We start from the raw sequence: 25,325 nt of genomic DNA on the forward strand, positions 1-25,325 counted from the left end.
ACAGTGCAAATAAGGTATGACTCTATCGCCACAAGTTTTCCGTTCGCCTCTCTCAACGATGTTTTTATTCCTCATTCATATTCACTTCATATCGTCGAAATTGTATGATTATTGAAAATAATTACTATGGCGAGCATATCTTGTTTATAACTTTAAAAAATTAAAGGAAGATCGACGTATTCATCTTAAAATTCACTGAATTAGTAAATTAATATTCTCTTTCTCTCTCTCTCTCTCCTTTTTCCGAGTCGCACGCAAAACAATGAGTGTTTCACGCATTGTTTGTGTACTGGCTGAAAATGTGCAATACTGTTACGTTCTCCAGTCGCACTATAGAGTAGAGAAACAAAACGATATATTGTCCCAATGCATCTTCTTCACTCGAACCGTGAGAAATGAAGATGCACTCTAAGGGGATTTTCCAAACCGGTCTGTAATCTCATTTACCTACTTTTTTCGTAAGTTTCCCTTGCATTTTTACGTAACTTCACGGAAACACCCAGGCTTGCGTAATTACAAAAGTTTTTCCTTAGTATGTTTGTTGAGAACGAGAATCATAGAGCGGGTTAATTTGAGATGCACCTTGACAGTCCATTATAATCTAAATAACGAGTCTTTCTCTACAAAGCTATTTTAAACATGTTATATATGTTCTCTGTAAAAGAATGACATGTAAACATTCATATGAGCGATGATACAGTTTTCTGTGTTGACTAAACCAAAAATTATGAATAAGTGAGACATTAAATCACAAAATCTACTGAATAATTCTGTGAAAAATCACGGCAGAAAATGTCCCTTTCTGCTCAGTATGTCAGGGTCAGGAAGTGCTGATAGTCAGAGCGGTATTCCATGCCATGTGTTATAGAATATTTTCATAGTGTAAATTAAGTGGTGGAAAATCTAATCCAGTAGACTGAAAGTTCTTTTCCACAGCTACTATTAGTTTCAGGAAACATTATTTTCCTCTGCGTGTTTGCATGTGACGATGCCAAAATTGCGCTTGTCTTTAATAAATCAATGGAAAAAAATTCAACAACGTACTTACCGTAAACGCTCATCATCGTCATTATCATCATCATAATCAGACAATTATATCCTAAATAAAAGTAATATTCGTTATCAAACAGCGGAACAATCACTTGAATAGCTCCGGAAATATTTCAGCCAAACGATCCATTATGATGTAAAATTAAGTTAAATCTCTAATTATATTTCAAACTTGAATTACATTTTCTTCAGGCTTATATTTAGATTTTGCAACTGTCTGCAGAAGAATTTTGTTCTTCCCTTTTCTTAAGTAATTATCATTTGTTAATATATATTTACTGAACAGATTTGAATGTTTTAGTGCGAAACTATGTACTGTATCATTTTATAATTAAATTGTATATATTTTTCAATCAGGGCATTTGGTCATCTTAACAGTAGTTTTTTACTCTTATTTCATAGAGTCTTGCTATGACGAGTAATCATAATATGCATGTTTTCTTCAAGTGTATTGATTTACAAAGAAAATGTTAACAAAGAACGAAAAAATTATTTAAAATAAATATGCATTTTGTATGACATCCAATCAACCAGACATTTTTATTAAAGAAAAAATGTACATGCCTTGGGGAGTTTTGATGCTGTTCTAAATAAAAAATTGAAATGATTATGTTTTCCACGAAACGTCTATGCTTCGATTTCGATGATACAGGAAGACTATATGCGCTACTATCACTTATTAATTTATTTATCTATTTACCGAGACTTAAATGCCAATAAACCGAGACAATTACTTTCATTTTACTACCTCAAGTGGTTTCTGCTTAATCATTCTGACAAGGTTTTCGTCAAAAACGTTATAAAATGTGCAAAAATAAATAAATAAATAAAAACATTTATGAAATTTCTAGAAAACTTAATCAGGGTGTCTACATACTATTAGAAACATAACCATTACATTTCATTATTCAACGAAAAGCAGTTTATGCTTATTCTTGTTAACAATGTTTTGTTTTTTCTTAAAAAATATCTAATTTCAAACAGTTTTCAAATGTGTAAAAAAAATAAAAAAGATTGCTGGAATGACCTCAAAATGTAATCAGATCATCTACGTATGGATATATGCTTGCTTTGGTTACATTTAATGGTTCTTCCCCGTTCGTGCTAAAGTCTTCTCGAGACAGACAGACTTACAGAAGTACGCTAAACGTACGTATGAATTGGAGTGTGTATTGACCACTATAAGGACCAAATCAATATGCCCTCAGTGACCGATGTACTCAAAGTTTGTATTTTTGTTTATATACATATATGCAGGATTCGATCAGACTTCATTACCATTTAGTTGTTTTTATACCTTCCATCGATATTGCGACCCACGCCACTTTTGCGAGAATGGTTCGAAATCAGTACATGGAGTAGCTGTCTAGCGTGCATACGAGCGTGCTCCAATACCGCCAAATGATAGTAAGCAAAAGAGACATGACCTGGAACATTAAACTTAAGACCCCTGCGAAGAACGTTAATGCGATCTTCACCCTACTGGAAGATCCGCCGTACTACGCCAATTTCAAGCACGATACTGGTCATTTTTATAACCCGCTGATCAACAAAGTCTTGGTTACTTCTGAGGGAGTCCCCAGTCAAGTCTTCGGTCAACGGAATGTCTGTATCCAAACAGTGAAATGAGCATTTACACTGCTGGCCAGAGAGTCCATTTATAATTGTTATTGATTGATTGGGGTGACTTTTATTAAAACAGATTCGCTCTAGTCCTCCATCTCAGGACAACTGAGGACCACACGCTCCAAGGATGATGCAAACGCATAGAAAACCATATACTCCATCATATCTCCGTACGGCAATAAACTCGACCCGTTCTGCTCCCTAGGCCGCGCTGCTTGTATTAAGGGAGCAAAAAAGTGTTAGCAACAGACAAAACCTCTTTGACAGGACCGAACGAATTGTTCATGGTTATAGTTCCTAATCTCTGCAGCAACGACGCTATTCTGCCCGACACCGGGCTTGAGGGATCTCGCCTCTACTTTCACTTTACTACTACATATTATCTAAAACTAATACATGCGTGAGAGAGTAAACATTCATTTTACGCATAGTCAACGTGCATCTACACTGTGTGCACGGGGCTCGAGTTCAATCAATATAGCATTTTGCATGTGTATACATCGCTAAAAGTATTTCTCTTGCTACCTACAACGTTTTCGTCAAGAAGTTTTGGTTCGTCGGTCAAAACTGGGTACTCTGATCACGTCTGTGACCACTTAAGGTCGACAAAGGATATATTCTACGAATTAGGTCATGTTCTTCCATTCAACAAGTAGACATACGTTTTATTTTATTTTTGTAGCGAACATTTTCACCATTTCTCCCATATTAAAAACACCGAGACATGGGCCTGCGGAAGAGTGGGAGTGGGTCAGCTCTTGTGCAAAGGGCTATCCAAGAGATGAGAGCAGATGCAATTAGAGGGGTGTTTTGCTCAAGCTGACTGTATAAATGGGCACCTGGGACCAACTATTCCTTTTACACGAGGCGAGGATGGGGGTTGCTGTGGCAAAACAAAACGTATTTTACATGTTCGGTGAGGGTAGGGGCCTGAATATGAGGTGTTAACAGACATTGCCCCATAACTTAATTGTGAGGTGTGGAAAGTGTTGCTCTAGCCCACCTTGTATTTTACATCTACTATGTTCATCAAAAACTTAACACATACAGTGGTGATTAAAATTATTCTTTCTTTGAGGAAAATAATTCAATGAAGAATATTTTAGTGAAAAATGGGTCAAGGAACTTGGTTAATCTCAAGCTATCATTTTTAAAAATAATTTTATATAAATGCCGCTCTTTTTCTCCACAATAACAATTTTTATTTATGTCAGCTATGTTTTATTTGTCACTAACAAAAGGGCATAGAAGTTTGTCTCAAAACTTATCTCTTTCTCAGGATGAGAATTGCTTTTAGAATTAAGAATTATACATCTTTCATGAACTAGTAAGAATCTTTCAGAAGGCCACAAAACATAATGTCAATTTTACTAATTTTTTATTATTATTTAAAGGGGTTAGCATAATAATCATGATGACAAATACTAATCTAGTGTAATTCTTGGTCACTTTATTGATCAATCGTCTCTACAAACTGTCTGAGCAAGTGTGTTCAATATCAAATATTAGTGACTTAATGGAAACAGTATCAGATGAATGACGGAATATTTTTATTCATTCTTCTATACAACACTTCGGCATGACGTAAAAATCCCTTAGCTCAAAACAAATGAGTTAAAGATGATTAAAAATATCAATTACAATTTTATTACAAAGTTTCAAATTTAAAAGGCTATTTTCAATTAGAACAATTCAGTGCTAGACAACGAACCATGCTGACATCCGTTATAGCCGTAACAGATCGCCGCTAAAAATCGTCTGTTACACTAATGACGTCACACATGTTCGGTTCTCTGGAACCAAACGAAAGCCCCCGATTTCGCTGTAGGCAAAGCACGGGTAACTAATCTCAAGTGGGACACGATTATGAGCGGGAGAATTTGTATGCCCACTGAAATATTTAAATGTACATGCCAACAATATTCAAGAACCATAATTATGAAACAGATTGCTTAAATATGAAAGAGTTACCTTCCTTAATATTTACTGCACAATATAAATATGTCATACTCAATAACACATTCAGTGTAAAACTGTGTCTGACTATAGATCAATTTAGCATGTTTTAAAATTCTTACTTTTTCCCTTTCAAGACAATGAAAATATTATCCGACGATATTGATATGAAAATTAGAGCTGAATTCCCACAGAATATTTCCCTTGTCTATAAAAGATTGTGGTATCTAACATATGCCGGTACGACTTACGATCGTGCTCAAATCGGTTTTACGATAGTCGCTATTTCATTCCATAGCTAGTCTAATAGCAGCAGACATTACACAAAACTGACTACAAAATAGCTTACAGCTCCGGTGGCCTAGTGGTTAGAGCGTCCGCCTCGGATGCGGGAGATCGTGTGTTCTATCCCTGGCCGAGTCATACCAATGACTTACACAAATGGTACTAACAGCTGCCTCGCTTGGCGCTCAGCATTAAGAGGTTAGTGTTAGGACTGGTCGGCCTGGTGTCAGGATAATGTGACTGGGTGGGACATTGTGCTACATGTCTGCGGCATGATGCCCCAGTGCTAGACATCACTATAAACTGTCACACTGCAGACACCGTAGCGATATGACAGATTTTTTTAAAAGCTACGTTAAAAATCCAAATCACACACACACATACACACAAAACAACTTGATGTAATTCAAAATAATTTACATCCAGGCTGCTTTTTTAAAAAAGATATTCTACTTGCCTCGAACCCACATGTCTAATAATATGGGTGGCTAGCCCTACTTCCCATCAGTTTCGAGCACAGAACAAACCCAAAACACGTTAAGTCACAAATATATCCATATCTTAAATTATGAAACAAAAAAGGCTGGAAAAATGGCATCATAGACTTCAATTAAGACATTTTAGTGGCCAATCTATGAAACTATCCCCTGAACCCATGGACCCCTACCCTAATAGGAAGAAAGAATCAAACAACAATGTTTTGGTCAAATGTTTCGCAAATGAAATGTTACAAATTTACTCGCCATTCGCTCGTCTTTTATGTTAATTTACAATATTTTGCGTTTACAACCTGTATGTTTACAATCCATAAACTTGGGCACGGTAAAGCTAGTGCATTTTCTGTATAGGTTCTGGTACAAACTCTGTTATTAGGCTGCCAGTAATGCATCAGTCCATTTATTCACGGTTTAATGCGACTGTTTGCAAGTTAAAGTCAAACGATTCCTTAGAGATGCCTGTGGTTTTGTGTTTGGATTCATGTTGTTTATTCGTGATGATGGCCGCTGTGCAAGGAATCCGTAGATTACACAAGCACTCGGACTGGATAAAACTAGTCAATTTAAAGCATATCCTGTCGCTTTTAATTGTGAAAGATTAGATTAGATCAGATTAGTGGAGATTAAATTACATTACATTAGATAGAATGACAAATATATGAGCTTTTAATTGTGATAGATTAGATTAGAGTAGATTACATTATATTACATTAGATAGAACGACATGGATGGATGGATGGATGATGGATGGACGGATGCATGGGTGAGTGGATAAAAAAAATAAAAGATGCATGCGTTGAATCTATTTTTACTACTTTTCAGCGACTACATTTATATCATGGATTTATTTTTAATAATATACCACTGCAATTTCTTGTGTACAGTGTGTGATATGATATCAGTTTTTTTTTTTTAATCTTTTCTCTTCTATTGTAATAGAGACAACTTTAATGCCTTTAAGAATTGAATATTAAAAGCAAATGGTGGTTGATTTTCTTCCTTGTGTATACAATATTTATTTATTACTTCGCTTTAACATCAAGGAGCTCAACGTTTCCATCAATTCTCAGGGTATCCACATCGTGTATGGGCATCCTATGGTGAAATGTCGTGACATGATTGCCGACCTGAATCTGAAAAGAAATCACATGTTACAGAAAGTTTCAATGAAATATTTGCAAACCAGGACACTGAAGATATAATTCATCATAAAAACGGTATAACCTTTGGACATCTACTTGTTCATTTTTAATCACAGCTAGTGGACTGAATTAGTATTACTGGTCAGTTCAATCTGATAGAGCTTACCATTCAATAGTGGAAGAATCGAACATTATTTTACGGAACCAGTTTAAGCAAAGTTCGTCGAAAAAAGTTATATACGAAATATAATCGACGTCTTTTACTTTAACTAAATTTCCAATTCATACAGCGCTCTGGAGACCTAGAGAAAAATAATATGTACCATACGCCATTGACTAAAAGAGATGTAAACTCCAAACTCTCTTTCCAGTGTAGGCAGAACTTTACAAAGACTGCAGTAGCTAATCAGTAACATGACTGATGTTATCATCACAACCACCACTAGAACTATCGTTCCGCTCAACAGTTTCGTAGTTAGCACATGGTCTGAGTTTTAAAGAAAAATAATTTCCCCATTGTGGTTATTTGGAAAAAGATGTTGGGTGTTGTTACACGAACTTTAAATTCCTTGAATATTTGTGTAGGTTTGATGGGTGTAATTTGGTTGGAAAGACACGATTTGAATTAATTTCAAATGTTCTCAAAAGATTACTACCATCATTTTGTCATTTTACTTCCTAGACATTAAATGTTAATTTAAAGACAAATAATTAAAAACGAAAAACAAGCTAGCTGATAACTTATGTGAAGCTAATTTTTGTGCTTTTAGGTTTAAATATCGTGATTCATTTATTGCATATTGCTAAGTGTATTTAATTTATATTATATGTTTGACTTCTGTCTGTGACTAAAACTAGAGTTTTGGCTTAGCTGCCTTTTGTCTTCTTTTTTAAAAAGATGTTTACTTAAATTTAAGTTCAAGGCCTAAACTTATTTATGAATTTAGAATGTTCTAGAAGCCTGACCGTATTTACAAATTAGTAAAGGTTTTCAGAAAATACTTTTGCCCCATATGCCAGGTGACAGTCTGTATTAAAAGGTTTTAATAAGTAATTACTTATTCTTTTTAATATCAATGTTTGTGAATCTATAATCAGATTTTTCAGTTGTGTTCAGGTACAAGTTTATACTAATCATTATTTTTTAAATTAATCAATGGAATTTACAACGTGCTCATTGACATTTTTGGACAAAAACATTACTTTGCTATTATTGTGAATTGATTCAAAGATATTCTTGATTATATTATTGTGATACATCTAGACTAAAGGTACTCACTCAAGATTGTGAACTGAATCAAACTTTATTTACTATGACAATAAGTCCCTCTGACCTAATTCTCTTTTCCAGTTAGAAACTCCACATAAAAATCCTTTCAAACTACTGTCAGCGTGAATAAACCTTCCGACATCCATGCATCAAGTCGGCGATTGAGCATGTGATAGCGACACGACTTGCAGTGGATGATTGCCTCAGTATCACTGTTTAACATGACAATTGTTTTAAGTTTTAAAGGAAAAACAACAACTAGTTGATTATTCAGGACCGAGATAACTGTAGTAAAGTACCTTCCTTATTGATGCTCTGTAGACGACCCCGGACTGATTGGATGGTAGGATTCGAACCCACGCCATTTCGATTGCGAATCCGGCAAGCTAATCTCTAAGCCTCTGAACCTCAGTAGATCCTGCCTATATTAGTCGCCTCTCACGACATGGAGGATAGTGCATAAGGCATATTCTACATCCCTGAGCCCACGAGGTGTTTAGTATGATGTACTACGTTATCAGGTTTCATGTGGAGCTATCGTCACTTATGGTCAGTAGTGTATCTTCGTAATTATAAGTTGTGTATTTGCTGGGAAAGCCCCAGAATAGCTGCTAACAACAGGCGTCCAAGGCAAATCATGCAATCGCCCACACCCCGCCTCCTAAATTTGGCTCCCCATTTAATTTGGCGCACATGGCAAAAGGCAAGTATGCCTATACGAATTATATTACATAATGTATTGTGCATATGTACAAAACATTTTTACCATATTTGTTTGTGGCTAATTTAGTATCATATTTCTATGAAAGTATTGCTTTTTTCTCTCTGATAAGACATTAGCAAGTTGTTTCGTTCATGGTTTTTTGGGGCGTTTTATCTTACCTTTCTTACTTAACTTATATTTTGCATTTCTTTTTACTTATTTTGACCTATTTGCTTTCCTATTTTGCTTTATTCTTAGATAGTGGAATGAATGATTACTATTTTAAATGAAACGATTCACTCTCACTTTAAAGGTTTTTTTTTTATTCTTCTTTTTTCCTAACTATTTTTATTTAGACTTTAATTATGAATATTGCCAGTAAGCTTTGAAGTTTCGAAACAGTTTATTCAATTCTGCATGTCATCATTGTATGTTAATTTTAACCAATAGTTCACAACCGATATATAATAGTAAATGCTTACAAATGTTTCTTACGATATCGTGATTTTCCCAACTTGATTATATTAACCTTAAGAGAAAACAAACTCTTTTGAAATCAGAATTATAATAAAACAAAGAACAGCTTCTGAAATGCTCAATGAAATGTCTTTTACATCCTTCATAAAGTTCGGTTTTCACTGTGATATTGAGGTTGTACTCTAGTGCGAATTTATTTTCAATACTTGTTATGTATATTTAATTTAATTGTTTGTCTGTAAGTTTTAAAAACATTTTTACATGCTATTGTAATGTAACATGATTTACTGGTCTGTCTTGACCTTGTGAAAAATTTAGTACATTTCTGCTTGACCTGATTGACATTTTTAAAAACATTATTTCATTTATGTAAATTAAAAGTAGCTTCATTAGATTATATGTGCTTGAGCTGACTGAATTATTGTTCAAGTAAATAACTTGTTTAATCTGTCTCAGAGTACGAATCATTAAGTTGAGTCAAGGTCATACCTGGACTATGTGATTTTTGATCATGTGCCAATATGTGTGTGTGTGTGTGTGTGTGTGTGTGTGTGTGTGTGTGTGTGATTTGGAATTTTAACGTAGCTTTAAAAAAATTTCAGTCATATCGCTAAGATGTCTGCAGTGTGGCAGTTTACAGTGATATCTAGCACTGGGGCATCATGCTGCAGACATGTAGCATGATGTCCCACCATTTCACATTTTCCTGACAACAGGCCGACCAGTCCTAACACTATACTCTGAATGTTGAGCGCCAAGCGAGGCAGCTGTTAGTACCATTTGTGTAAGTCTTTGGTATGACTCAGTCGGGGATCGAACCCACGACCTCCTGCATCCGAGGCGGACGCTCTAACCACTAGTCCACTGGAGCGGTTGTACCAACTAGTAATAAACATCTATATTTTTCTAAAGAGTGAACTCTTGACCCCCATCCGGGAATGTTTTGCGTCTTAGTTGGTCGTATAACTGATGTTATGATAAAGGATTGTCAGTTGGGCTTAAAACAATTGATATGTTAAGTTGTATTATGTTGTGACCAGTTTGGGCTGAATTTTTATTTTCTTCAAACTACTGAATTCAAGTGATTATTTTCCATGGAAAAGTGTCTTAACAAAATTCTTGGATAAAGACATTTTCTGGCATTTATACTGAATTCAAAACTGAAATAATATTTTCTGTGTTTCAACAAGAGACTGTTGACATATCTGCCCTTTGAAGGTTGTTACAGACGTAATCGCCTTCAATCTTGAATTTCATTGGGATTTGAAATGAGATTCACTTTGAACTTGTCATTGATAGGACTTGTGTTCACAATTCTTGGATTATTTTTTATTTAATTCGCAATACGGTAAGTTCTTTGTTCTCCGTTTTCACTTTGTGTCCTAGGGAAATAAATTATGTTAAATTTTATAAAACTTGTTGTCTTCACTCTTTTCTGTTACTTATTTTTTGAGATAGACTCGTAACACATTGTAGTGTTTGGCAAGCGAGTCAACAAACATGACGGTATGCAAGAACGTTCCGATAAGGGGTCAACTTCTTGAAAACATGCCCAGAAGGCTATGGAAAAAACATACTGACATTTTACTGCATTTTATTACGAAACTATGGTCTTAAAAATGTAAGTAATATAAAAAGAGGGAAAAGCTACAAGCTTTGTAAATTTCAGCAAATAATTTATTTCCATAGAATACAAAGTTAAAATGTAAAAAAGGAACTCATGGTTTGGCGAGTTAAATCCCAAATAATCCTAGAATTAAAGACACTAGTCCTTATAATGTTATGAATAAACTTTTGTGGAAATCCAAATTAAATCCAGTGCTGAAAGTGTCGATGTGCATGTTGTGACTCGTTTCGTATTGATGTAACATCAATCTTTGGTTGGATCACAATAATACAATCCAAGAATACAGCCTTCTTTGAAATTTCATTATAAATTTAAGTCTCTATTTCCAGAGAATAGCATTTTGTATTCACAGACAGGAATCACTTAATTGAAATACTTTAAATAAATAAATTTCCAGCTCAAAGGAACTTCTGGACACAACAATATTACAACTTATTCTGCCAAGATCTTAGCTTAGAGCACGAATAATTAATTTATAGAACAATATGATTATACAGTCCTCTACTTTACCTCAGGTCACATTTAGCATTTTCTAAAACAATATTACCTTCAATAAAGGCTCTTAATTTTCACGAAAGAAAATCTGATTATAATTAGAAATCCATTTCTAAAATTATTAGATAACATGTGTAGTAAACAACAAGTAGACCTGGCAATTCTGGGGGAATTTCCGTAATTCTAGAATCAGACTGAGATAGACATGTTTACTACAAAACCATAATCAATAATTTAGGTCAGGTAGGAATTGAACTTGATTTTAGACAAGGTCAAATACAACGTATAATGTCACATTATCGATAGCATATATATATATATATATATATATATATATATATATATATATATATATATATATATATATATATATATATATATATATATATATATACTTTAAAAAAATGCAAATTAAATATACATAATATGCATTAGTGATAAGACCTTATGTTCAAAATAAAATGTAGGGAATCAATTCAAATCAGGTATATTTATGAAACACACATGTATTGTTAACATGCGTCAAATGTAATGACTCCATGATACGTGTCGTTCAGAATTTTACCCACATTGTAAATGCAAGTCGCCATAATAACCAGAGTAAGTAACGCCCGGAACGCTTTGAAAATCACAAAAAACAAGTACTGACAATTCATAAACGAAGCGGCACACGATTTTATCGATATTTAAGAGTCGTGGGCTTTGTGTGAAAAGAAATTAAACACGACAGAAATCACCTGCAGTGTGTTGCCTGATGAAATGATCTCATCAGATATAAACGATGTAACAGCCCTTCACGTACCCGATATTGGTCGTGATTGACCTTGATCTTTATTTTGAACTTTTCTCTTTGAACGAACGGGAAATAGTCGGCGTTTCTTTCCTCAGATCCCCAGCTTCCGCCATTTCGATGGTTGCAGACAATGAGATTTGTGTCAGAGCCAAAGCTGAAACGGGCATCATAAACAAAGGCCACATTCTCCGGTTCGGAAGCAGCTCCGTTTTGTAACCAAATATTGAATCTGCAGAAAAATCAAATAATAATAATAATAATAATAATAATAATATTATTATTATTATTTATATTCTTCTTCTTCTTATTATTATTATAACAACAAGCATACAAAAAGATGAAATAAAGAAAAAATCAGAGTGAAAACGGATAAGGAATGATAATATTTTAAAGAAAAACAGTATGCTCAGTTCCTTTGCTATCCGAAAAATACGAACTGTTCCAGACTTGTATAATGCAAATTCTTGCTTTCCCCAAGGAACCATCCAGTGAACCAGTGACTTACTTCGATGCTGCTTTAATATGATTAAACCCATACATATTGCGAGATTAAATGACTCATTGTACTAACGGGAAACAGACTGAAAATGGGTGAAGATAAAATAGAGAATATATTGGTTTGGCTAGCCATAATGATTGATCTTATTAAAACTAATCTTTTGAGAGCTCATCCTAGTTGTAACCGAAAAAAATAGAGACATTGCTTTATTGATGGAATTTCAGTCCTTTACCAGAATTGAGTTGTGAAGACTCATTAATGAAATTAGGACAAGGCTCCTTGATGTGGAATTGAAAGTACTTGTTTCAAACATACGTAGATCCAGAAAATCTAGCGGTTCGTATGGTTTTCTCTGCACAGAAGCTGTCACACATGATGCTTCTATCATCTGACAAATATAGGTTTGATTGTAAGACCTCAGAAATGTGAAAATACAGAATTTTTCATATCATGGTGTTTGCATAGTTCTACTATGGGAACTGAATTTAATACTGTGACTCGTAAGTTATGTCTGAGGGTCTACATAAACACAGTAATGTACAGTAATGGAGAGAAATGAACAGTAATGGGAACAAAAAATACAATATCGCGAAAGAAATTATAGCAATTTACATTAAATATTATAATTTTTATTGTATGGACTTAAATACATAAATCATAAATAACAAATGCGGTTTTTATATTGCTTTTATATTGTTTTATTTGTACTCATAATGCGCTTTAATTAAAATAATGCCGAAAAAATAGAGAGAGAGAGAGGGAGAGAGAGAATAATAAATATACACCAGACAGAATGGAAAGTGATATCCCTGGATTCCTTTAGAAGGATGCTTGATAACAGGAGGCAGAATTACTATCTTAATGCAAAAAATACTATCATACATGTTAGATAATTTTTAATTCGTACTCTATGGAGAATCGATGTACACACGACCCCATATTCCCTCACGACTAAGCACACATCACCAAAAAAATTATGTTACTCGGTCGGTGTTATATGCACTCAAATGTTGCAGACACACTCCCATGATATTCTTAACTAAGTCTGTCCACCATTTTTTAATTTTGTTCTCGTGTGATTCCGCTTAGCTCTCATCCTTTTCCTCAGGTAAGGTGTTTTATCTCTTGAATGTGCTTTTGGTGTAATTTTACCATTTGTTGACCTTACTGTTAGCTTGCTTGTATCCTTATCTTTGATAAACTTTCTCAATAGTGCTTCTCGTTCAGTTTGTGTTTCTTGACACCACACGTCAGTAGAACCTTTGTGGTGCATATAATTGGATGCCAGCTTGAAATTGCCTCTTCCAATCAATGGTCTTTAGGCATCTTTATACTGAGAACTGACAATCGAGTGTTCACTGACGGTTTCAGCACTGATGGTCAGATTCTTGATTGGTGGTTCACTGACCGTTCGATGTTCACTGACGGTCATGGAACTGATGGTCAGGTTACTCATTGACGGTTCGCTGATGGTCTTGTTATTAATGGGTGTGTCACTAACATTATTTTCAACCAATGCCACGAAATGGTTAGGAGTCCATGTTTTTCTTCTCTTTTTTAACCAAAAGAGCGTTAGCTGGTTTGGTTACATTGTTCCGCATCACTAAAATCATCGAGCCTTCAGCTCCATGATTGAAGGTTGTACTTAGGACCCATTTAGGGCATTTAGCCAAGTCCTTTGTCCCGTTTACGCTTGGATAAACATTGCATAACGGACGCTTCGTAACCATGGCAAGGGCAATCATAGTCGTTCGTATTACTTAGCGAGGGTTCGAACCTGCTACCTCCCGCAAGTCGCTTTCTTTCCTCTCCCGATTTTGTTACATTTTCAGATGAAAGTTGCTCGGGTTTCAGATACAGTTGTACTTGATTTGTGCCCTTAGCATTGGAGAGAAAGGAAAGGTCTTTTGTCTCATGCTTTGACGAGTTTTGGCCAATTACTTAGTCATATTTAGCAAACTTTTGGAAAGTTCCATCGTTGACAAGTTTCTTGCGTCTACCTTTAAAAGTTCAGCTATTACTTAACTTGTAGTCCATGTTTTATCTTATGTCTTTTCTTTTTGTCTTTTTTATGTTCTTTGTTTCGCTCATTCAAAATACACTGGTCAACAGTGAAATCATTACTGACTTGAAAAGGCCCTAATCTGTAGTATTTTGGTGTGCCGAACACGAATATAACCGTGAAAAATTTGTATTGGCTCTCGTTTTGAAGATATTCATATACCTCATTTTCTATGTTTCACTGTGTAAATTTCTCCAGTAGGACTGCAGCAACATCCGGAATAATGATGTAACATTGCATAATACCATCATGCTCACATCACCCACAGTTGATTGCATCATTTTCTGATGCAATGCAATACTAATGCCATGCGGCTGCTGAAGTAAGTTGACGTCAGCAGTGTACTATACATGTGCAGGCCTATTATACTAATGCCAGGCGGCTGCTGAAGCTGACGTAAGCAGTGTACTATATAAAGCCCAATCAGATAGGTTCGGCATTTAAAATATTTTAGACGTTGTGCGAGACAGTTCAAGCTACTGTTACATAAAACTTATTATTTTATCCATTTACGTACACTAAAGAACAGTAATGCCTCGAAAGTGTGTTAATACCGCGGACAATTTTTGCTATATTTGTGGGGAAGTGACATTTGCCAACCAGAAGAAAAGTATCAATTCTCAAGTGAAGAAGGCATATCATCTTTACTTCGGATGCAAGGTTGGTGACCAAGACAAGCCTTGGGCTCCGCATATATGCTGTGCTACATGTACAACACAGCTTTCACAGTGGTTGAATTGCAAAAGGTCATCAATGCCGTTTGCAGTCCCAATGGTGTGGAGAGAGCCAAGCAACCACCTAAATGACTGTTACTTCTGCTTGGTTCCTCCTCTTTCCGGCGGAATAACGAAGCGAAAGAAGTCGAGAATAGTCTACCCAAACATTCCGTCTGCATTGAGACCAGTTCCACATGGTGAGGGACTTCCTATTCCAGAACCTCCAGCAGAATATTCTCTTGATTCATCTGACGAAGACAAAGGTGAGTCGACCTGTTCTTCTCCTGGTCCATCAGCATGCAGTGATCCAGATTTTCACTGTGGTGCATCATCAACCCCACACAGAATAACACAGGAAGAACTAAATGACCTGATTCGTGATTTGGACTTATCAAAGAACAAGGCAGAATTGCTAGGATCAAGACTCCAACAATGGAATCTTCTAGAAGAAGATGTCACAATTACTGCATATCGAAAGCGCCACCAGCAATTGGAGCCTTTCTTCAGAAAGGAAAGTAATCTGATATTCTGTTCCGATATTGAGGGCCTCATGAATGCTTTAAAAATCACTCATGACCCACAAGAATGGAGACTATTTGTGGACTCTTCGAAACTGAGTCTCAAGGCTGTGCTTTTGCACAATGGAAACATTCTTCCATCTATTCCAGTAGCGTATGCTGTCCACATGAAAGAGACATACGATAACTTAAGGCAGCTACTGAATTCCATTGAGTATAACAAGTACAGCTGGCACCTCTGTGGTGATTTGAAGGTAGTTGCCCTTTTAATGGGACTGCAGCAAGGATATACAAAATACATGTGTTTCTTATGCGAGTGGGATAGCCGAGCAAGGGAAATGCACTACATGAGGAAGGAATGGACTCACAGGCAGAATGTAGCCATTGGAGAGAAGAATATCCAACACCCAGCTCTGGTTGAGGCTCAGAAAATCTTGCTACCACCCCTTCACATCAAACTAGGTTTGATGAAGAACTTCGTGAAAGCCATTGACCGGACTTTGCCAGCATTCCGATACCTGCATGAAAAATTCCCTCGACTCAGCGAAGCAAAGATTAAAGAGGGAGTTTTTGTGGGTCCTCAGATTCGAGAGCTTTTCAAAGATGACCGGTTCAACAACTTGCTGGAAGGTGACGCGAAACAAGCATGGAATGCTTTTCGCCTAGTTTCTACAAACTTCCTCGGAAATGTTAGGGCAGAAAACTATAAGGAACTAGTAGAAGACATGTTGATGAAGTATAAGAAACTTGGCTGCAATATGTCTCTAAAGATTCACTTCCTTCATTCCCATTTGGATTTCTTTCCTAGCAACTGTGGTATTGTTAGTGATGAACACGGCGAACGTTTTCATCAAGATATCGCAACAATGGAACAAAGATACCAGGGAAAATGGTCCACTACAATGCTGGCTGACTACTGCTGGACACTCCTCAGAGATGCTCCCGAACAGCTGTACAAGAGACAGGCGAAGAAATCTAAGATGTAGTCAATGACTTGATTTTTTATAGGTAGGCTATTACAGTTGACCTTTTACTATTGGAATGCATTTCGTTATGTAAACATTAATTTCTTGCAGATTACAAAAAAACTAGAGCCAATTTTGCAATTTGACTGTCATATTCGTGTTCAGCACATAAAAATTGATAAGAATTGACTAATTTTATTTCAGTAACATGACTTTTGTAAAAATTTGTTGTCCAGTGATATTTGAAAACTTTTGTAAAGTATTGGGCACCAGTAGAGGATAACAATGGACGCGTCCCTTGATCAAAGTAATTCCTAACGTGGACACCACGACTGAGACAACTAGAGAGAGATTACGAGAATCTATGCTGAGGTTTGCACCAAGACAAGGAAATCCCAGTCAAGGGATTACATTATTTGTCTCACCACGAAGCAGAGCCTGTTGGGGAGACAAAAGATGTAACCAGAGACTGGGGTTTCTTTGTTTTGGTACAAACTCCGACATAGATTAGTTTTCTCACCAATTTGTTTCCATTTAAATTAAATAACCCTGTACTTTTGCAATATAGTTAGCAGATTCATAGCACAACATTCACCAGGTACTATTATGGTCTCTCACTCTAGGTTTGTACTCTTTTATGAAAATCTGAATAATTATCGTAGTGAAATATGGCTAGAAATGGTACACTTTGAAAAGAAACAAAAAATATCAAGAACAAATTATTAATTTGTACGTGTTGCAAGTACTGCATCATGAGCGTCTTTAGTCACGTGCTTTTATATTTGTAAACGCGCATTAATTCGAATATGTTAATGAAAGCAATGGAGAGCCTAATCGATTCTAAGTACACATGTTGAACGCATGAGAAAATAGAAACATAAAATCATTTGATATTATTACTTTATTATCCTATTTAATCGGCGGATGTCATATGAAAATAACGTCAAGTAAATAGTATCTTTTATACCGATATCTTAAACGTTCATCAGTTCTAATTTGATAAAAATTATATGGTAGGCAACGGCACGATAAGCCACACAGCTCTAACGAGGTGAGGAGATTTTTAATTCATGATATTCTTGGAAATGTATATCGTCCGTCACTGAAATATGGTAAGTTTTGATATTACTGGTTCCAGTGATATGCTACATTTAAATCTTTTGGAACAGCGCGTGGACTCGTGAATGAACCGCTCTGATTGGTAAGTGCGGGAATCTTCATTTGTCTACTATCTTTGATTCAACTGGGGGTTGTTGGGGAGTGTTTAACAAAAGTTGAACAACGCAAGTCTGACATAAATAATTGCAGGTTGTCTTTATAGTATCACTTCTGCAAAGTTTTACTGAAGCGCCTTCTGATGTTATCAGAGATCAATGACATGTTTGGGTTTAAGTTCTCATAGCCACGCAAAAATCCGGTTGATAAAGACAAATAATATACAGTTCTGCTTCTACTTCAAGGTGATAAAAAGATTCCTTGAAAGATTATCCATACAGAATAACTGCTTACTAAATGATGTGAATCCATTCGGTTTCGTTGGTATAAATCTTTACTAAATGCTGTAAATCCATTCGGTTTCGTGGGTATAAATTTTAATGGTTATACAGAAAAAGACAGTAAATAAAGAACTGGGCAGATTAATTGGTATTTTAATTCGCCAAATTCATAAGTGATTAAATTTTTTCAACAGAAGTATCATTGCTTGTCTAGCTTTTGAATTCGTGGTTCGTGGCACAACAAAATTAACGAAAATTGATACATCGGAAATATTATATAATTCACAGCATGAAAATGAAAATTGCTGCCTGCAAATCCTGATCGTAAACTATTAAAAAAACAATATTCGTTCAATTCCAGTGTCAGGCGCCATCGTAAATATCTTTTGCATGCGTGACCTTTGGACATTTGGTTTCTGCCCAGCTCCACTCTTCTCACACAACCAGACGATGCGTCAAGGATGTAAATTTGCGTTGTCATGTAATTTGCATCGGAAGCATCATATACAATATTCTTGCCTTTCTCGATCGTTATAGACGGAATATAGGTTACAAACATACGTTTAATGTAAAATTAAAAAAACCACCCTCAATTTGGGTTCCATCGAGATGCAGCTAGTATCCAAAATATTCCTTGTTATCTACTCATGCTTATAAAGTGTCGTACCAAATATAATTAGTTTCAATTTATGTTGATGGTACAGTAGTTATTTTATGGGTGAAACGATTAAAAGACACGCTAACACGAACAGACGGACATGAACAATAATGTCATACAAAAGTGTCGACAAGGCAGACCGAAGAAAAGGGTTGCCTATAAGATTAAAGAAACCCAAATTTAATAACTTTGTTCACATAAGTTCCAGCCAAGGACGTACAAGTTAAAGATAGTTGCTTCTCACGTTCGTACTTTATAACTCCTATTTAGTCATTTTGAAGGGACAACGGGTGGTCGAGTGGCCTAGGGCGCTTGCTTTACAGATCACAGACCTTTCACTTCTGTCCGTAGGTTTCGAGTCTCTACTCAGCCAACGTGGGTATACGAGAAACCTTGCCAGTAGCTTCCCAATAATCGGTGGTTCTTCTCCAGGTTTTCCCAGGCTCTTCCTCCAGCAAATATACTGGCCACCATGTATAGTCTATCACACCCTGAAATATGGCCTTAAACACACAAAACGTAACGAAACGTAGTCATTATTATTGACGATCTTGTGCATTTAATAAAAAATCGTTTTGGAAATGAAAATAAAGCTTAAAAATGCTTCTGTCATTGATCCAATAAAAATTTATAATCAGTTTTTGGTTTTGTTGACCATGTATATCAGAACGATAGAATCTGATCTCCACATAAACTATACTCTGCAATAAAACTGTTTACTTTTTCGCTTCTTCATAAAATATTGAATGGTTTAGAATTACTAATTATAATTCCTTACCATGAAATAGTGTCTAAAACAAAATTGTGAAATCTTCTCTCCTTCATTTTACATCGGTGTTTTGATAACTATACTCTGATAAAGTCGAGGCTGAAGAATTTGTTAAAATTCTCAATTTGATGCAGTATTTGAATCCGATGCAATAAACAGTTCATGACGCTGAGTGCTAAGGGCTAGAGTTATTTTCTTACCTTGAGGCTCCCTCTAGTGCTCTGCCCTTGATAACAATTTTGCTGTCGTCCTTCAGAGATACGTTCTTGATAAACGGTACTTCCTGTATAACAGAATGTTCTGATTTATGGACAGGCAAAAGATCTATAAATAAATAAGTTATTGAACCTTCCTTGTTTTCGTTTGTCAGCCAGCAAGAATAACAGGACATCAACGATAAATTATTGCCGATACAGACTTAAAAACGGATCAAACCTGAAGCCGTTTACCTATCTATTAAGGAAATTAATACCGCACAATATGCTCATCCCATGCAATAAAAAGGATTTATAGATGAAGTAGCTGCGTCTACCCGTTTTAACCCATACGCCCAAATAGTCTCCTCAAGATCAGAAAGTTGGTAAGGGATGTTACATTTGGGCACCCATCGCTTTACCTGTACGCACCAGTATATATTCAATTGGCGTGTGCAACCACACATAACTTAAATCACTAAATGATACATTCCAGCCTTAAGTACCTTACTTAAATATCTTAATGGTCATTACATGTGTACGTATACTATATAAGACATTACATATCTCATCGCCGCTCTTCGGTTATATTTGGTCATTTCATTTAAAGGAAGTTTCCTTTAATACTATATTCCAGCAAGATTTACTCCCCTTAGTGGTAAATGAAGTTACTGTATGGACAGATGGGACTGTGGGGGAACAACAGGAATTAACACTACTGTCGCCATTTTGAAATGGAACGAGGTGTGAACATTGGAAATTAATCTCAATATGTTAATAAGTTTAACATTATGAGCTGTATTGGGACAAGGGAAATTTAACATTGGGAGAGATATTCCAAAAATGTATTGGAAAAAGGCCAAATGTAATGTTAGAAACGTCCATAGATTTAATATTATGGGACTATATGGAGATCATGGAAATTAACATAAGGCTACCATTTTGAAACATGTGGCGACAAGGGGAAATCTACTAACCAACACAGCGTCTGACTGACCAACGTTCCGGATCTACTGACCAAAACTCGCACTTACTATCCAATGCGTTGTTCGACTGAGTTATATATACACATACTAACCAACAAAGGTTATGTTCTCAATGAAGAGTGATCGAATCACGCACTATATACAAAAAAATACTTATATATTATATATTATCACATGCAAGAAACTATGAGTGATTTCACAGTATCATACGCTGTGGTGGAACAAGAAAAGAGTCAAGAGAACAAGCTTTCTAAAATTTAACAAATAATTTATTTCCCTGAAAAAATAAGGTAAAATCGAGAGAAAAAACTTACTGTTTTACGAATCAAATCCAAAAATACTCCAATAATTAAAAAAGTCCTAGTAATAAAAAGTCCTAATAAAATTGAGTTCGCATTCGATGCAATCTATAATGGAAGGCGATGACTTATGTTATGGTCAGTGTCGTATTAGTGTGTCAACAGTTCTTTGTTGAATCACAAAATATAATAGTCCAATTTGATAGCTGTATAAATTTCGATAACCGTCCTTGTTCAAGAATCAATTTAGAGCACATGTATTTCCAGGGAAATATAATCTCATAGAATCCAAATAATTTGAAGAAAAATAAAATAATTATCCCCCAAACTGGTCACAACATAAAACATAAAACACTTTAACTTCAAGTATTAAGACACTAATGACTATTCTGTCTCAAAACATTAATAATAAATCTAGCTACAACGTAAAACAGATGCTCGGATGTGGGTAAATCTTCTGGAGAAAAAAAAAAACTATTTTATATGTGTTATTTGTCACGTACTCCTAGTATGGCCTCGATTTCAGTTTATGGATATTACTCTGAGAAAGAATAAAATAAAATAAAAAAGTTGTTTACCACAACTCTTACTGGTTCTGAATCAAGGTCAGTGGCTAGGTCAGCATTACATACAAACTTTATATAAAGTTGTTTACGTCAAAAATTAAAAATAATCCGTCAAAACTGAACTCTATTCCGGTAAATATTTATATTCCAACATCAAGTAATGGAATAAAAATGTAAAAAAAACCTTACAAACAATTAAATTAAATTAAATATAAATTAAATCAAATATACATAACATTACAAACATACCTATACTCTATCACACACAATTGTATGCAAACAAACATCGATGAAGGGTTTACGTTTAAGGTGTGAAAGAGACAAAGACGCGCACAATCATAAAAGACACAAATTGAAATTGAATGAGTAGTATATTTTTTTTATGAAAATGCGGTAGTTCTAATATGGTTGTTTGCTATAAATGATTAACACATATCCCACATACTCAGACCGAACTCAGCACATCTACAACCACATTTCGAGTGGCTCCAAGGAGTGATGCTTTGTTCAGCTATTTTGTCTTCCCTGACAATTAGTCTCTACTGGACTAATAACTACCTGACGTGGAGTTCATACTTCCTATCCTTTTTTGTAGTTCTTGCTCGTTATTCCCCACTGCCCAAACTCTTAAGTTTGGCCGTTTTCTCCTGTGTAACTTCGTGCACAAGTTATCCTCCCCGTTCGCATAGAGATCATTTCCCTTATGAGATGTGAGCATCTCCTCATCTGGCCGATGAGGCGCTCTATACTCTTGAACCTGGTTATGACTTCACACGGTTTGCTAATCTGACAGTGCTGGTAGCTTATGTTCTCATTTGTTGTTGCCCAGGCAACGAGAAATGGCAAGACTGGTAAACACACCGCTTTATATACTTTAAGCACAAGTGTGAAGGAAAGCGTCCTTCAAAAGTCAGACAAAAACAATATTTAACTAAATTGTTTGTTGAAAATAGCTGAAATCGTCTTGAAGAGATGTCGAGCATCAAATAATATCCTGCTTCAATGACACCATGGTTCACAAAGATTTGGCCATACAAGACGGTTTGAATTTTAGGGACATTTTCTCCACATCACACCTACAGTGGTTGTTTTTGCTTTATAATAATTGGATATATGAACTCTGTGAAGGGGATAGTGTTTCGTGACTTCTACCTCCTTTTATGACCCATGACTTGCAAAACTGTTCTCTAAAAGTAGAAAAACTCGATTGGTATCCTTTTCAACGGACTTCACCTTCTTGAATACGACGTTTTCCCACTTTTCTTGTTCTTCGACAGAGAACACTTTCAATATTGCACACGTCGGCTTCGTACTTGGTCACTCGTTGTAACTCGAGCAAACAAAAAGTTTTTTTTAAACACTTCTTTGCTCAAATCTTCAATTGGGTCAGGTCCATGCACGTGTGTTGTCAGACGAATCAATTTTGTCTTGTAGTCGGGTAAATAATATTTGTCAAAAGTGCGTTGTTTGTCTCTGATCCAAACCCAATATCCTGTGTTAAACACGTCTGTTTTCTGATCTCCAACGTTCCAAACAATCGACCAAACACAGTCACTCCGTTTTTGGGTGCGACTTCTTATGGAGCACATCCGATTCTGCGATTAATAATGCTTTGACCAGATGTGGTAATGCGTCGATATATTTTGATGTGGAAAAAATATATTCACATATCTTCTTTGAAAGATCTTTGAAAACATTCCATGACATTGGTTATCGATTCGAGGGATTTCAATGGTGAAGAAATAAACGTGCCGATATTTCATTTCTTCCTCCAAAGCCTGCTTAAGAAGTAATGTACCTTTTTCCATTTGCCTTAGTAGGGGGTGGGGGGTGGACCACTTTGTTTAAGACGATTTTCAAGGCTAGTACTAAATCTATACTTGTTTTAGAAGTCAAATGAACTACAAAAAAAAAAAACGGTTTAGTAAACAGTTAGTGACACAAAACTAATATTTTAAACTTCGATTCGACCAAGCCCAATGGGAGATATCGATTACATCTGCTTGCCATTGCCGGTCGATTTCTGCTTCTTAGTTCAATCAAATATGTTAGTTCAATCCAATAGTAGTTCAATCCGATATCGACTTCCTTCACCCAGTGTAATACCGAACTGCCATAGTAAAAGTCCATATAGCTCGATAATTGTCGTGTGGAAATTTTGTTACGATAATTAATGTGAAGATTACTAAAAAATCACGATTTAATAAACTTTGTTATAACTATCTTATGACTAAATTTTAAAAACAAATTTCGCTTAAAATTTATATTAGTAAATGAGCTTACATGACCTGTGTAAATTGTAAGAGTATTGATGGCTTTTCCAGCGTTGTGTATTGTAATTGCTTTACAAGTTAAATTGCATGGATCTATTTTTCTCCACGCGTTCTTCACTGTATCATTCAGTTGAAATTGTTTGACTGCTCCAACCGAATTCTGACCGCAGTAAAGACTCTGTCTAGTTAAAATGTAGTCCACTATCCACTGGATTTCAAATACAACTTGGTGTATTTGTTTTTAAATGTATGCATGTTTGCTACTTTGCGAGCACATATGTGCGTGCGGTGATGACATTTGTCAATGCTAAGTCTACCAACTGTTTCAGTCTGAAAGTTCATTAAATGCTTCAAAGAAAACATATTTAGTTTTTCATTATTATTACAATTTTAATATCCAGTAGTTATCTATGGATTGTATAGATATATAGGTTTAACTATTCTGAATTCTACGATGTCAATTCTTGGGTGTTTTCGCACACTAACCTTCTTTGTGACCTTAAATCACAAGATACGAGCGTCAGCCCAATACTGTCTGGGAGGTCGGCATGCATGTTATCAGTTAAGCCTGTTGATAGTCGTTAAAACTATAATCGCTAAATACATCCAATGCTTCCTACAACATAAATGCAATCCGACTCTATATAAAGATAGTCAATGTATATATCAAGTAATAACTAAAATACGAAGTGATATGTGGGCTGTGATTGACCCCACCCTCACCCAAACCGTGTTCTGTGAACTATGGTTGTATCTGCGCAGTTCGATCGTGTTTAAAAGGTTTAGTTATGTTCAGCATATCGAGAGCACAAACACACACAACAACGCTAGGCTAAAAAAATTAACATACGTTCAGGGTTTACTAATTTTAATCATGGGAGCACGCACATAGCGGCAACTAACCCCCCCCCCCCCGCCATTTCACCTCAAAACATGCTTTGACCTACAGTTTAATGGCTGACCACTACATGCTTGCCCTCACTCTCACCCCTCCGGGAAAATGTTCTGTGGGCGCCCTTACTTTAACATTCATAAATACATTCATATATACATGCATACATAATACAATAAATAAACAACTGGCAACTTACCAGATGCTGAGACATCTTTAATTTCAATTCGCCTCAGTCCTTACGAGCAGCCAAACAACCCTGTTGGGTTTATTTATCGGATAGATTCCATAAATAACTGCTGTTTCAGGATACGCTTGTTCGTAATATGGTCTGTCAATCCCAGTCAGCGCTCCTGGTTTGGAATCTTTACTCACGATGACAGTTTTTCATTAGCAAGGACAGGGTCACGCTTGTCACGGATAATCCAACCGACATCTTCGACACTGACGGTAAATTTTACTCTGAAAAAATTTTTTCGACTATCGAGGTAATCGATAATCGTTTTCTCTC

General features: G+C 35.7%; 1 protein-coding gene across 1 annotated transcript; it reads right to left on the minus strand.

Moving 5' to 3' along the window:
• Positions 1-6,327: 6,327 nt before the first annotated feature.
• LOC149804831 (galectin-9-like) lies at positions 6,328-25,091 on the minus strand. The gene is made up of 4 exons (XM_089934814.1): positions 25,014-25,091; positions 19,805-19,887; positions 11,931-12,150; positions 6,328-6,547 (listed from the first exon to the last, which is right to left on the minus strand). The coding sequence occupies exons 1-4, from the start codon at positions 25,026-25,028 to the stop codon at positions 6,437-6,439; spliced, it is 429 nt and encodes a 142-aa protein (XP_089790940.1). The 5' UTR covers positions 25,029-25,091; the 3' UTR covers positions 6,328-6,436.
• Between the last annotated feature and the right edge of the window lie 234 nt (positions 25,092-25,325).

The sequence above is a fragment of the Sinohyriopsis cumingii genome, chromosome 2, assembly GCF_028554795.1.
Source record: "Sinohyriopsis cumingii isolate HCF-2022 chromosome 2, ASM2855479v2, whole genome shotgun sequence".
Classification (NCBI taxonomy): Eukaryota; Metazoa; Mollusca; class Bivalvia; order Unionida; family Unionidae; genus Sinohyriopsis; species Sinohyriopsis cumingii.

Excerpts from the sequence above, each read along its gene's own strand:
- LOC149804831 (XM_089934814.1), bottom strand. Across the intron at positions 12,151-19,804 it reads GCACTAGAGGGAGCCTCAAG|ATTCAATATTTGGTTACAAA; the intron begins GTAAGAAAATAA and ends ATTTTTCTGCAG. Across the intron at positions 6,548-11,930 it reads TCAATCACGACCAATATCGG|ATTCAGGTCGGCAATCATGT; the intron begins GTACGTGAAGGG and ends ATTTCTTTTCAG.